At 41.1% G+C, this 15651-nt stretch overlaps 2 protein-coding genes across 2 annotated transcripts; one reads left to right on the top strand and one right to left on the bottom strand.

Moving 5' to 3' along the window:
• Window positions 1-21: 21 nt before the first annotated feature.
• Window positions 22-11776, top strand: airim (AFG2 interacting ribosome maturation factor). Its single transcript, XM_034095090.1, has 4 exons — window positions 22-485; window positions 10567-10746; window positions 10829-10947; window positions 11321-11776. Exons 1-4 carry the CDS (start codon window positions 217-219, stop codon window positions 11359-11361), a joined length of 609 nt encoding a protein of 202 aa, XP_033950981.1. The 5' UTR covers window positions 22-216; the 3' UTR covers window positions 11362-11776.
• A 98-nt stretch (window positions 11777-11874) lies between these two features.
• cldn35 (claudin 35) lies at window positions 11875-13884 on the bottom strand. Its single transcript, XM_034095089.2, has one exon. The coding sequence runs from the start codon at window positions 12772-12774 to the stop codon at window positions 12085-12087; it is 690 nt and encodes a 229-aa protein (XP_033950980.1). The 5' UTR covers window positions 12775-13884; the 3' UTR covers window positions 11875-12084.
• Window positions 13885-15651: the final 1767 nt, after the last annotated feature.

The raw sequence follows: 15651 nt of genomic DNA, 5'->3' as shown, positions 1-15651 counted from the left end.
CAGTGTTTACATCAGCAGGACGGAAATGGATACAGGCATGGTAGAAACATGGGTGGAAATGTGATTTGACCTAGCAGCTAATATTGCCTTACTTTTTAAGGGTTATCCATATCATATTCAAGGAGCAAGTCAATCCGAAACGGACTAACATCATTTTAGGATCTGTTCATTTTACATTTAAATGTTGTGGTCAACTGTGTTAAATCAACACCTGACATGTCCAAACCTGCGCTACTTTCACTCCATCAAGCCTTGAGGAAATGCTTCCAGAATCTTGAAAACAACCAGAAAGTATGGGAGAGTGTATTGGCCGAATGCAGCCCCCTGATGGTGTCTCTAGGTAACTTGGCGGAGCAGTCTCGAGCGCTTTCAAACATCCAAATCTCCAACACACCGCTCAAAGACTTTCCTGACCTGGAGGAGCGGCTGCGTTTCAAGCTCCAACTATCCACGGATACAGTGCTGGGAAAACTCAACGAGAATATGTAAGTGACTGGGTAAATTGTGCAACACAAATAAAGACTGTAAGACCGTAGTCAGCAAGGAACTCCAAGTCAGAGATGCTGAAACGTAGTTTATGGCAATGCATGCCACGCATTTTATGTGATGCTTACCTATTCTGAGGGATGTCACTCATAGTTACAGGTTATCTATTGGTACCTGTAGGTAGATTTATGTTGCAGATATAAAGACAACAGGTCCATCCTGACTAGGGATGGGTATCGTTATGATTTTATCGATACCGATACCGGTACTGCTTATCGGTATCGGTATTTTTCGATACTCTTATCGATACTTTTCAATAATTTGGTGCTCAAAATTATAGACATGAATATAAGATGTGAAGATTAAACAGTCAATTTATTGTAATTTTCTTGCAGAAATAAATGTATAACTTATACTTTAGCTTCTCAGAAGCAAACAAAAATAACTTAAAGGGGCCTGGCTCGCCCTATCATGCTTTTTGGGGTTTTCCCTCAGAGGATGAAAAGAGGCATTTTTTAACATTTGTAAATCAGTTACATCTTCATCCAGACATTTCAAACTGACAACCTAGCTCGACAAGAGATCATTAAAACCTTGTCCTACACAGAGACATCATGCAAAACTGTGATATGAAGAAATTGGTACGTTTAACTGGTTTATAAAGCATTCAATGAAAGGCCAAATTATTATAGGTGTAGGAGCTCACATTAATATGGAAGCCCATTTCCGCCACTTGAAAAAAATAAAATCCCCATGAAAAGTCATAATGAGATAAAAAAGTCGAAATTATGAGATAAAAAGTCATAATGAGATAAAAAGTCATAATGAGATAAAAAGTCATTATGAGATAAGAAGTGCGCATGCGCTGCAGTGGCGCTGTCTTTAAAGGTCCCTTCATCACCTTGCTGCTCTCCACCATGCAAACGGCATCTAGTCCTAAATAGGGTAACTATTACAGGTGACTTTTGTAAATGTTAGATGTTACATATAGCCTATATTGCAGCTAAACTACAACAATGCAGTTTATAGCTTTGACATTACCTGTTATGAACTATAATATATATGTCTAGTTTTGTGGTAACGTTCACGCCACTAATGACAATAGTGTAGGCATACTGCTGCTGTGAGTTGCTCTAACTCTAACCCGTGAACGTTACCACAAAACTATAGGCATATATATTATATATATTATATTCATAACAGGTAATGTCAAAGCTATAAACTGCATTGTTGTAGTGTAGCTGCAATATAGGCTATATTTAACATCTAACATTTACAAAAGTCACCTGTAATAGTTACCTTATTTAGGACTAGATGCCGTTTGCATGGTGGAGAGCAGCAAGGTGATGAAGGGATCTTTGAAGACAGCGCCACTGCAGCGCATGCGCACTTCTTATCTCATAATGACTTTTTATCTCATTATGACTTTTTATCTCATAATTATGACTTTCTTATCTCATTATGACTTTTTATCTCATTATTTCGACTTTCTTATCTCATGACTTTTTATCTCATTATTTCGACTTTCTTATCTCATAATTATGACTTTTTATCTCATTATGACTTTTTATCTCATGACTTTTTATCTCATTATTTCGACTTTCTTATCTCATTATGACTTTTTATCTCATTATTTCGACTTTCTTATCTCATTATGACTTTTTATCTCATTATTTCGACTTTCTTATCTCATAATTATGACTTTTTATCTCATTATTTCGACTTTTTTATCTCATGACTTTTCATGGAGATTTTATTTTTTTCAAGTGGCGGAAATGGGCTTCCATAGATACATTAATACACTGTCAGTGTTAATAAACAAAAAAAAGACAAGGCGATGTGCCTGCAAGACTTCACTCAGGTAAACAAAACATATTACTCGTGCGCAGCAGCTAACCTGCCTGCGAGCCTTTGCTCAGGTCACATTTACACACGGCGCGGCAGCCACATTCTTTAGGCTGTCAAATACTTAGGGCCCTTCTCACTTCTCTTATTTTTCATTTCCTCGCTGTCACTACCCGATCCGTCACCCTGCCCGATCGGTTCTGCGCATGTGCGAGAGGGTCCGCCATGTTGGACAACTCCGGACGGCAACACCAGATGGACACTTGACACAGTGGCTTTTAGCAAAGCTCAAAAAGAAAACTCGAGAGAGATGAGTTATTGTTATTACAACGTGACTTCACTATTATTTAACAACTCTTTTTATTGGGTTCTTTTATTTGGGGTTAAGTACATTGTCAGAATAAGTGAGGAATGAATTTAACTTCTGTTAGACAGCCATATGCCATACATTTTTGCATACATTCACAGTAAATATGTATTCAGTATGATAGCTGTCTAACAGAAGTTAAATCAGAGTGCAAGGAACCACACCCTGACCCAACCCACACTCAACCAGATGACTGGTTTCAGGGCCAGGATAAGTAAGTCCACGTCTGAGAAAATAACCAACTCCCTGGCTCACTGGATTGTCACTGGGCTCGACATTAAGGACTGCCCGATGGCCCGGGGCCATCTAGTATTTAGTTCGGGCAATGAAGCCTCACCTGCTGGTTGCCCGATCGGGCAATCTATTATGCCAGTATCATGCAGCTCGCAGATCCAGTAATGAGTGACCCGACAGTAAAACTAAACATATCTATAACTAGTTTAGGTAGTTTGAGAGGTAATTAAAATAGCTACGTGTGATATTCTAACCTGAAGTGTGTGTTTTGTTCCGCTCACCGCTGCATGTGCTTATTAGGCCACAAGGTGAACCTCGAAAAGTACTTTAGAAAAGAAATCCCGCTCCACAGAAGTGGAACTACACAATCTTTAGCTCATAAAAAAGAACGAGTCACGCTTATCCACCAAAAAAAAGTTTGTCGCTAAAATTCCTGCCAATTCTTCTAGGCACGTAATTATTGGCTGAACTAGTCCCTTCAAAGCGTAATAATATCTTGGTCCAAAGTAGTGCCACGGTTCGTCACGTGATCGTGCTACACCAATTGGGTAGCTGCATATTGTCAATAGAAGTGAAAGATGGCGATCGCCATGGTTTCATCGAGTAGCGGGGACGAAGAAAACGCACCTGAAAGTCTCAAAAAGTCAAAATTATCAACACACAAACATTGTTACATGCATATTACGTCTGTGAAGCACGAAAAGGTTGATTATTTTACCAATACAAGATGGAATACGTACAGGACAAGCTTACAACGGTGGCTCGGCTTGAAGGGAGACTCGGAACGTGGTGGCTGAAAACCACAAGTTTAACAACCACTGTGTTGATGTTGTTGAAGACCTGCAGTGTGATCATGAGGAATGTGACACACGGGTGTTTTTACATGCCCAACATGCTGCACAGGAGCACAAAGCTGTCATCATCAAGAGCTCTGACACTGATGTGGCTGTCATTGCTGTAAGTCTGCAGGCAGATTTGCCCTGCAGCTTATATGTGTTCACAGGGACTGGCAACAGGACACGGATCATTGACATTGCCATGGTGTTATCAGCTCTCGGAACCAGTGTGTGTTCAGCCTTGATTGGAATTCACACGTTCTCTGGGTGTGACTCCACAAGCGCTTTCTATGGCAAAGGTAAAAGAAAGTCATTTGCTGTTGCATGTGAGAAAGATGACTACCTTAAGGCTTTTAGAAGTGTAGGTACTAACTTTGACTTGGACCAATCAACATTTGCACTTCTTTGCCGGTATATATGTCACCTATATGATCAGCCAGCAGCCGAAGATGTAAATGATGCTAGGTACAAGGCTTTCTGTATGGCATCATCGGCCTTGCCAGAATTAAGCATTCCCCCTACTCCTGATGCCCTCCATCAGCACTGCAAAAGGGCAAATTACCAGGCAGCAATAATGAGGTCCTGTCTCAAAAGAGAAATTAATGCTCCATCACCTGCTGGATATGGTTGGGAAATAGAGGATGGGAACTTACACATCACCTGGATGACAAGAAATCCTGCCTGTGATGCCCCTGTGGGTCCATCAGTAGAGAGGGTGTGGCTGTTCTGTCTGTGCTGCATTGGCTGCATTGATTGCATTGATTGCACTGATTGCAGTAACTCAGGGCACCTGGGTCTGGTGCTCTGCAGCTATTTGAAGCCTCTCTGCTCCTGTCTGGGCTCTCTGCTTTTCCCTGCAGGCACTCTGGTTTTGTTGAGTATACTATGAGGTTCTTCAGTTGCTTTACTTTGTGCACTTCAACACTCTCACACACATACATGTCCATACAATCCTCACCCTGCATTTACATTACTGATACCACTGACATCCACACCTCATACTTTACTGGTTTTGACTTAATTTGATTTGTTTGTCCTAAATAAACATATTTTGTTAACCGTCAACATGGTGCGTCTCCTTTTTGTTGTGGCCTTTTGAGCCGGGTCATAACACTGCCCCTGACAGTGTGTTGCATGTAATACACTGCAGCTGCAAAGAGTCTGCCTGTGAGAAAGGCAGATGTTCATGCTTCTCTGCAGGACTCTGTTGCACAGACTTATGTCGTTGCTCAAATTGTGCAAATAAAAAAGAAACAGAGGAAGAGAACGATGACTGCCCTGACACTGACAGTGAGGAATAGGAATAAAAGAGCCTTCTTTCCACCTTTCTTAAGCTCTTTTCTGTTCTTTTGGTTTTAGCGCCTGGCCGACGCGCTCACACATCACTCAGAGATACGTTTGTTTTTGGTACATTTATTTCCAAGTTATCGTATCTTACCAGACGAGGTTGAAACAGTGTTCGTCCTTTAAATAAACAAATAGTCTCTTCTCTGCAGTGCAATGCAGCGGTCAAAAAACCGTGTGGCTTCACAACCAAACTAGAACACAGAGTATAATCAGCAGGACTCTTTTAACCAGCTGATGCAATCACAGCACCAATCAGCCGCTCCGCCCAGCCGTGGCTGCGGATCACGATCACCTGACACCAATTAATTATACTCCATTACATGTCCTTATTCTGTTTTGTACTGTTTTCTATGTCATACCTTTTTATATTGGTAATAAATCTCGTTTTTATGGTTCATCAGTGTTGTTTTCATTTGTGGAGGGATGAATGAATAAATGAATCAATGGACATTGGTATAAGTAAGGCAAGGCAAGTTTATTTATATAGCACTTTTCAACACAAGGCAATTCAAAGTGCTTTACAAAAAATGAAAGACATTAAGAAAATGGCATTTAAAATCAGTCATTAAAAAGAAAAGCTAATAAAATAAACATTAAAAGAAAAAAGTACATGGATCAAAATTACAGTGCAGTCTAAGATATGAATAGTTCAATTAAAAGCAGCGACAAAAAGACAAGTCTTCAGCCTGGAAGTACTGCATTTTATTGATCTAAATTACTTAACGTAACAAGTTAACCTTCTTCTTGGACAAAGCTATGTATGAAATCAAGTCATTTTAAGAGTGCATTTAATGTGTACAGGGTAACAGACAGACAAAAGGTCCTCAGTCTAATGGAATAATCCACGAGCTCAGCCAATGAACCTAGCGATGCGAACATGGTAGTGCAGGAATGATAGTTTGATAAATTTGAGTTTGATATACTTTATTAATCCCCGTGGGGAAATTGTTTGTAGCTGGAGTTGGCTGATAAACGCTGCTAGTCAATGTTGATTCGATGGTCAACTCTGTTCCCAGATAGTAAAACCTCTCACAAATACCGCCTATATAACGCAAATACCTCGGACTTAGTGATGTATTAAGACATATGACAAAACATGACATAAAACAAGCATACAGCACTGTTTAGAATCCATTTGGTCTGGTTTAGCGCAACCATGTAGGCGGCCATCTTTCACTTCTGTTGACAATATGCAGCTACCCAATTGGTGTAGCACGATCACGTGACGAACCGTGGCACTACTTTGGACCAAGATATTATTACGCTTTGAAGGGACTAGTTCAGCCAATAATTACGTGCCTCGAAGAATTGGCAGGAATTTTAGCGACGAACTTTTTTTTGGTGGATAAGCATGACTCGTTCTTTTTTATAAACTAAAGATTGTGTAGTTCCACTTCTGTGGAGCGGGTTGAAACGATAACAGGGTTCACCTTATGGCCTATATGCAGAGCTGCGTGTCGAGTCTCGACTCGTCAGCAGCAGCTGATCTCTCTCTCCCGTCAGATTAGACTTCACTCGCGTTTATGTCCATATCGATCAGATCCAGCTAGTTCTAGCTAATGATATGACTACCTGCTTATTAAAAAACAACTACACAATAAGTGTCGCTATGCAACTGGATGAGGCCACAAAGTATAGCGCAGCATTATGCATTTGTTTACATGCCCACCGGAACCCCGAGGCATTACCAACAGATCAACGCACAATCAACCCATACAGGACATCTCTTTCTCCACATTAAGTGTTAGACATTAGAGTTGACTATTCTTGTCTGTCACATACTCTTCTTGTCTGTCACATAAGTGGCGCAACTGAAGCGGTATTGCTCTAAAGGGAAATTATTTTGACCGAAGATATTTAGATTTGCCGGCTAACGGGAACTCTGACGTGTGCTTCGCGGATGCGCTCGGCTCCTCTCGACTCCTGCTCGGGTCTGCTCGGTCAGCTTCCGGATGAGGAGGCATTCGTTCGACCAACTTACAGTAGTTAACATTACAAACATTTTTAACAGGGGCCATAATAGTGTAAATAATGTTTGTTTTGGCAGTTATAACTGAATGTAATGTTTTCTACTTTTTTCCATCTGGGAAGGCATTTGCCTTCATCAGATAGAAAGTGTTTTGACCAACAACTTAAGTATTTCTTATAGCTATGCAGGGCATGCAAGCGAGCAAACACAAACAAGAACAAACAAACAAGTGAAATGAAGAATAAAATTGAAATTGTACAATATAATATTGTGGTGGTTCATCTTATAATTCAGTCTAGAGAATGCACCAGACAGCATCTAAGACCTGCAAAAATCAAAATTGTCTAGGGGGACGGAGGCCCCCCAAACCCTTCGTGCCATTTCGTCCGCGTGCATTTTTCAGGGCAATCTCTATTGGGCTCAGGGCCATCTGTAAATTAGCTTAGATGGCCCACAGGGCCATCTCCCAAAATCCTTAATGTCATGCACTTGGACTGTAGACTACTTGGAGTAAAATCCATGTACCATGTCCATGTCCACCGTAGTGTCGTGTCAGGTGGGCGTGTCGTGTACCATCGTGTGCCGCCGTGTACTGGCCGCGGCCGCAGCTAGACTCTTCTCTTATTTTTGCCGGAGGAGCGAGGAGCGATAATGGAGGAGGTATAATCGAGGAACCACCAGACCATCCTTCGATGAAATCCTCAGCCACTCGCCCCGCCCCCTTACTGTGTATCGCTCACTGATTGGACGATGCAGTGCATGCACTGATCTGATGCTTCTTGACATAAGAGCAGTTTCCCAGCGGAGTGAAGAAAATACATGAACCTCACGGGAGTCACTCCTCAGTTATACCGTGTTTTGTTTCAATTAATATATCATTTAGTTACAAATATGTGATATATCTGAACAACAAAGTGGTCAAAAATCATTTTATTCATTTTTTGGAAACATTTTCATGATCGCTTTTTTCGTTTTACATTTTCATTTATTGTCATTTCCATTCAGTCAGTCATTAAAGGTGGGGTAGGTAAGTTTTAGAAACCGGCTCGAGATACACTTTTTGTTATATTCCATGGAATGCTCTTAACATCCCGATAGCAATGAATATCTGAAGTGCTTTGACAAAAAATCCATAAAAAAATTTCATCTGTGGAAGCCGTAGTACTGTAAAAAGTACATCCAATCCGTTTAGCCGGCCCGATTGGATGGCCTACCTGCCTGTCAGCCTTCCATCGGGGCACAAACTTATCGCGTGTCCTCATTGGTCATGTGCGCGTTCGTGTGTGTTGGAGGAGGGGCTCTGTGAGGAAGTGGCAGATTTTCTCCGGTTGTGCATTTTCAAATTCTAGCGATCTCGAGCCGGTTTCTCAAACTTACCTACCCCACATTTAAGTGCTATTTAAAATGTTAATTTGCTACATATCCACACAAACAAACAAAGTGTGCAATCCAATGACTGTTAATCTAACTGGGTTTTGATAGATAACATATCTCTTTTTCTTCTCTCAATTATTTTATTTCTATTGTGCACTCAATCAATATTAATCCAATTAATGTTCGTTTATAAATTTTAAGAATGGCGTTTATCTTTTTTGAGAATTAGTTCTTATTTTATTTATTTGGGTCTACAACAGATGATACAAATGTTTGTGTCAGTAAATGTGTACTAAATGTGGAAATAACGGCATAAGGGGTACTAACGGAACAAAATGGGAAAAGTACGGGGGAAAAGTACTCCGGTGTGAACGCGCCCATTGATCATTTTGCCCTAAAAGAGAGCAGCAGCATACGTCAGTGTTTACATCAGCAGGACGGAAATGGATATAGGCATGGTAGAAACATGGGTGGAAATGTGATTTGACCTGGCAGCCTTCATTTTTAAGGGTTATACATATCGTATTCAAGGAGCACGTCAATCCGAAACGGACTAACATCATTTTAGGATGATCGTCTGCTGTCAGACGATCAGCTGTGCAGCATCATCACAAACGGACGTCGCTTCATGTGACGCTCCGGAGGAAAGGACGTCCCATTGCTCTTAAAACTAATTTCCCTGCTTCTCGTAGTTTCTTTGCCTCTCTCCATGCTTCCCTGGTGGGAGGGACTAGTCGCAGGGAAACGACGCAAGTGAGGGACGCAAGGAATCCATTTACCCGAAGTGAGAAGGGCCCATGTTTACAGTGGCCAATCAGAGGGGTCTCAAACCGGATACATCACACGGGATCAGGGTTCCCAACCAACCAGAATGGTTTAAAGTTAAACTAAGGAAGTAGACGTAACACAAATACCGATAGCAGCACCGGTTGTCCAGCGGCTTAACGATATACCGATACTGTCCAATCAGGTACCGGTATTGACTCAGTACCGGTTCTCGATACCCATCCCTAATCCTGACACATATTGTAAAAACAACACAGAAAACAGACACATCTCTAGTAAAAGTACACCCTGTTCTGTCACATCTAAAAACAAAGATCAGTAGTAAAAACTTTGGCATTAGAAGTTAATAAATAGGCATCTGTGTGACACTGCTACGACTTATTCCTTTGTGCGATGGCTGCCGGAATAAAGCTGTTTTATACCGATTTGTTCTACACTTTGGGACAAACTAACCTCTGGCCCGAAGGAGGAAGCTTAAATTCTGAGTGCAGAGGGTGGGAGTCATCATTCAATATAGAGCTGGACCACCGCCAGAGGGGTAGAAGTACTACTCAGATCTTGTACTTGAGTAAAAGTAGAAGTACCAGAGTGTAGTAGTCTGTTACAAGTAAAAGTCCTACATTCAAAATGTTACTCAAGTTAAAGTACAAAAGTACAGCATCTAAATATACGTAAAGTACCAAAGGTAAAAGTACTCATTATGCAGATCTGCCTCTTTCAGAATAATATGTATTATATGTTTTGATTATAATGATTGATCATTAAAGTGTTATCAAAGCTGGTAAAGGTGCAGCTAGTTTGAATGACTTTGTATACTGCAGGGTAGCTTGTGGATTTACTCCAGGTGGAACTAAAGTCTGATTTAAGTGTTGATTATATTTCACATCATTAATCCAAATCTGTAAAGTAAGGTATTAAATAAATGTAGTGGTGTCAAAGTATACGATTCACCTTAGAATTGTAGTGGAGTAGAATTAATGTTACACAAGTACAGTACTTAAGTTAATCTACTAGTTACTTTACATCACTGACAACGGCTGTAACTGTCGGAGGTACAGGGTCTCCAGGTTTAGCTGTGGCTCACCCATCAGTCTGCTAGACCCCTTTAAGATCTGAGTTAGAGAGTTTCTGCTCTTTAAAGGCAGGTATTCCTCCCAGATTCCCATAAAAACACAGTACTACTGTTGCATATTTACTTATAAATTATAATAAAAGATGAAATGCAGTATAACACCTAAAAAGTAATACGGGGTTTAAAACTAGGTTTGGGGTTGTGACACATGTAACCCGAGAATAATAATGATACATCCCTTTTCTCACAGGTCTTCTCTACAGTCTGTCAGAGATTCCATCAGTAACCAGGTCTCCGCGGTGGTCCATCTTTACGAGCAGAACGCAGACATTCTGGATCTGCTCACTGTGACGGAGCGATCTGCCACCGGACCCTCAGTGTCCGACATGATGGGGTGGCTGCACGATGCTGAGCGTCACTTTCGGCAACAGTATCCTTTATGTTATTGTTCATTGTTTTAATTTGATTTGCAATATGTTTTGGGGTCTTTTTTCTCCTTAACTCTTGTTCAGATTTCTGAGGAGGAAGACTGTGCTGCAGACTCTGAGGCCAGATGATCTCTCCCTTTTAGAATCTGCCCCCAAAAGATGGAAATCTTTGGAGTCTCCCAGTGCAGGAGATCATATCAGAGGTAAATTGCTTTATATTGAATGTTGCTCTGTTCGGATAATAACTAATAGTTAGTTTGATTGCATTCTCATAAAATAAACAGTTAATCCAAATGTAATTTACTTTTGTACCCTAGATAAAAGGCCAAACTATGTGAAGTGCACAATATCATTTAATAGAATCCTCTTTCTTAAAAGGCTGATTTTAACTATATCACTTACCCTATTTGAAACTATTTTCTGTAATGTCAGAGTATATAACTTGTGTTTTAATGCTAGCTGACCAGAGAGCAACACAAAGCCAAAACGTGGCTGTTGTTTAATTAGCTGTTTGTGTTAGCAGTGTGTGTGACAAAGATTACGATGTGAACTCGCTACTTGTCTGATTTCTTGCAGATACACTTTGCAAAGTGCACTTCTTTATTGAGTCCCAATGAGGAGAGGAAAAGCGACAGAAGTGCAACTCTGACCAGATTTAAATATGACTGCATTTCTATGAAGAAGAGCATCAATTGTAAAGATGGACGATTTTTCTGGCGATGAAATGGAAAATACTTCATTTTTTTTTTTTAAATAAATGTCCCTGCACACGTTCATGGATTGGAATTTTGCGCATGGACCAGACATTTTATGGTAATTGAAGAGGAAATTATAAAAATGTTCTAAAGAAATAACCCAGTTGCGAAATGTCATACTTGACAACATTGTTGACTGTGATGTGTTTTTGTCAAACAACTAGCAACAATAACAAGTAAGTGAGACACGCTTTAATAAACTTATTTTATTTCACACTTTCAATGTAGGCACACTCAGTCAAGGCTTTATGTGACAAATAAAGAGGTAATGACATTGTGAGAGAATACCTGCTCAAGAAATCACTGCAATCTTCACAAAACGAGCCCTCGTTAAAGCCATCATAACAGTCACAAACTGACAATTTCGGCAATTTCTTCAGGCACTACTTTAAATCACAGTGCAGTAAAAGTCAAACAAACGTCAGGTCTCAACCATTTCAGACAGGTTCAACATTACAAAGAGATATACAAAATATAGGATGAATATATTAATAAATATATGTACTTCAATGTATAGTTTGAGACATTTAGGAAAGAAGCACACTAACTTCCTCCCTCTTCACTTGCTGTTCCCTCCTCCCCCACCTATACATACTCCTTCAATGGTACACTATTAGACGTGATGGGTTTCGGAGGATCTGGTGCTGAAGCTGGTGAATTAGCGAAGCTTCGTCCGATGTAGCCCCTCCGGTACCTGCCACTCCTCTCCATGAGGGGGCAGGTGCTGCTCAACACAGCTCCACTGATCATGAGGATAATGGCAGACGCCCATCCCAGATAAATGGCCTGGCCCAGCTCCCTTTTGTGCATCAGAGGCACATTGGGATTGTAGAAATCCTGGATGACGGTGTTGGCGGTCCAGGAGACGGGAATCAGCACACAGAGGCCGGTGAGGATGAAGAGAACCCCGCCTGCGAGCGCGATGCCCGCCTTGGCCCTGCGGTCGTCCCCGGCGCAGGTGGTGCACTTCATGCCGCAGCAGGACACGGTGCAGGAGAGCCATCCCATAAAGATGGCCAGACACATGAGGGCCCGGGCCGCCTGGATGTCGGGGGGCAGGGCCAGCATGGAGTCGTACGTCTTGCACTGCATGTGGCCCGTGGTCTGGTAGATGCAGTTCATCCAGATGCCCTCCCACTTGATCTCCGAGGTCAGGATGTTGCTGCCGATAAAGGCCGAGACCTTCCACTGAGGCAGGGCCGTGACGGCGATGGCCATGATCCAGCCGGTCACCGCGCACGTGAAGCTGATCAGCTGCATGCCAGTGTTCACCATGACGACAAATGTTTGTTAGACCAGTCTCTGAAGAATCACAAGTTTCCCTTTAGTCTACTACAGTTTCCTCTTATTTGTTTATCCTCTTTTGTGGTCCTTAAAGTAAAGTACTCCTTTTTTTTTTACTGTTCCTGTTGACGTTGCCAAGTGTTTTTACGGTCTTTGCCCCAATGCTACTTTGTCAGCAGCCATTTTCTTCCCTTTTTCTTTTCCTCTTCAACATCTGCTCCATTTCTTAACTGAGTCCTGAATTCACTGAAGTTATCGTTTGCTTTCTCTCTACAATCAAACACCTTTTTCAGTATGAGTGGCACTTTCTCCTCCTTTTCATTCCTCAATACATTATTGAGTAGCCAATAGCTGTGCAGCCACCCGTGGCAGTCCTCCGTAGCGGGATCGATTGGGCTTCACGGTCCAGGTCTTGTGGATGAAATTGATCCCAGCCAGGCTTTTTTTTGTGGAAGTGTTTCTTTGCCTTCAGCTCTGGTTCAAATCCAGGAGGCCAATTGTTGAGCTGCAGTATGTTTCAGTGTCACACTCCTGGTACGGTGTAGCCTTACCTAGATGGATCACATTGATATAACCTGATACTCGGATTGAAAGGCCACTGATGCCACTGTGCGTGTATCCTGTCACAGCGAGGTCTAGAAGGGTGATGTCTAATTATACAGAATAAAAATCGGCGTTGTCTTTTTACCTCTTCTTCAAAAGTAATCCAATGTTAAGTCCATGCGGAATAAATGGAACAAACATCCTGTCAAGATGAACCAAGAGTCAATCCAAAGAGTCAGGTTTCTCCAAGAATCCGTCTCAAATTTCTCAAGAAAAAAGGCTTTAAAATCTGTGTCTGATTTTAAAATAAAGCCCAGGTTTCCAGAGAAAAAGGTTTTGTCCTTAGACGCTGCTGCTGTTGCCCGTTGAAGTATCTCCTTGTTGACAATAAACGGCGCGGAGGTCCAAGCCTGGACGATGCCACTTCACTGCTCCGCTTCACCCTGCCCCCAACGGCTTCTTCCGGTAGAAACGTAGCCCAAATGGGTCCGTCTGGTTCCTAACAAGGGTATAAATAACAAATCAGGGCCAAACAGTGAGACTTCTGGGTACGTAGACCATCTGTTCGCTTCTTACAACCTTCACTGTTGACAGTCAAACCTTGCGAGAGCAACACTGAACCCTAGGAAAAGAGATGGGAGGGAGGGGGCAAAAGAGGGTGAGACAACAAAAGGAGGGAGCGATGGACGAGGATGGAGAGCAGTCTGTAGGTGGATCAGTTAACACAAAGACAACACAAGTGGGAGGGGGGGTGCTCTACAATGAGGATTACATACTTTATATTGCTTTGTATCTCACAAACTCATACGTATTCTAGGGGAGCTTTCACAAATATGAGCTGTTAATTCTGCTATTTGTCCGCAATGAGAGGGAGAAACCACTTTACAAAAGGAGGCATAGGTTTTTTTTCTTTTAAAAATAACTAGGGTTGAAATGCCAGAGGAGAAATACACAGGTCAAAGGTTAAAAACAAAAAGTATTGTATGATTGTTATACCAATACAAAAGAAAAAATAACAACACCCTGAATTTCTGAGACTTTACGTTTCATTTACATTTAGCAAAATTGTGGCTGAAATGTCAACAGGTTATCAGTATATTTTTAAATAAACTGATTGAGGTGGGAAAAGTAGACCCTGGCTGTAACGGAAGGATCTGACAGCACCTCTTTGTCTTATATATTTAGAAATGTCCCTTCTCTCGCTCCCTACACCAAACCTTGGTGTGCCGGCGTGTCGATGAATTAAATATCATGGCATCAAGATCTGTGGTTCAGGTTTCCTTTCTTGTGTAGCCTCCACTCTCCTTGGTAACAGTGGTCATGACAACCAGCCAGGACACAGGAAATGGGATGATACACAAATGGAAGCAGAGGAAGGTGACACATACCAATGATGGCTACCCAGGCTGACTGAATAAACACAGATAAAGGTGCGTGCCTGTTGTAGTGAAATCACACTAAAGCCATGCAGCCTCATTTTCATCGTAATTATGAGAAATAACTAGATTATGTACGTTCTTGTTTTACATACAGTAAAACGATACTGATAATGGAAAGTATTGTAATTTGTATGAATGCCCTTGTTCCAAAGTTCATACCAGCTGACTGCGTGACCTCTTTTAACTGAGGCTCTATGAGCAGAGGGGGTGCAGGGGGTTGGAACATAACAGGGCTAAATTGAAAACTGAGTGAGAAATAGGTTTTTCGAATAACTTGGTAACTTGATATTAACATCTTTAACTAATTTGGATACAAATAATAGCGACACACATTAGTCAACCAAGGCAAGATGAAAGATTGGCTTTTTTAATTTTGTTTTGATCCATTGCTTTAATAAATTGAGCCACCAACCAATAAATGTTCCCAACTTTAGAATAAATAATGTTGACAATTAATCAAAACTATGTTTGAAAGGTTATTTTAAGTTGATTGCTTCTTTTAGTTTACCTGAAAATAATTGTTATCTCTGATTTATTTAATTTGTGTTTGAACCACTGCTTCTCTTTCATCATATTATAGTATTAAAAGCACTTCAACTTATAATGCTTTATAAATGTTACTGGACTTCTTGTAATGAGCTAATAAAAAGAAAATTTAGTATGTTAATGTATGAGTTCTCAATAATTATAAAGTGAATTCAATGGACTTACTGACACTTTAGTGTACCTGCAAATATGTTAAATGCTGCTATACTGGTAACCCCTTGTTTTAGTGTAATTGTTGGAGTTAATCTATCCTCAGACCCAGGCTTGGTCTCAGTTTAAAGATACGATCGGCTTCTTTGCTGTACTTGAAAGGTGCTCACTTAAGGAAGTTCAGCTCGAC

This window comes from Pseudochaenichthys georgianus, chromosome 11 (assembly GCF_902827115.2).
Source record: "Pseudochaenichthys georgianus chromosome 11, fPseGeo1.2, whole genome shotgun sequence".
Lineage (NCBI taxonomy): Eukaryota > Metazoa > Chordata > Actinopteri > Perciformes > Channichthyidae > Pseudochaenichthys > Pseudochaenichthys georgianus.
This window is presented reverse-complemented; position numbering and strand designations above follow the sequence as displayed.

Coding starts and splice junctions, on each gene's coding strand:
- airim (XM_034095090.1), top strand. CDS start 217: ATGTCCAAACCTGCGCTACTTTCACTCCATCAAGCCTTGAGGAAATGC. Junction 10,747..10,828: donor GAGCGTCACTTTCGGCAACA/GTATCCTTTATG, acceptor ACTCTTGTTCAG/ATTTCTGAGGAGGAAGACTG. Junction 10,948..11,320: donor TGCAGGAGATCATATCAGAG/GTAAATTGCTTT, acceptor GATTTCTTGCAG/ATACACTTTGCAAAGTGCAC.
- cldn35 (XM_034095089.2), bottom strand. CDS start 12,774: ATGGTGAACACTGGCATGCAGCTGATCAGCTTCACGTGCGCGGTGACC.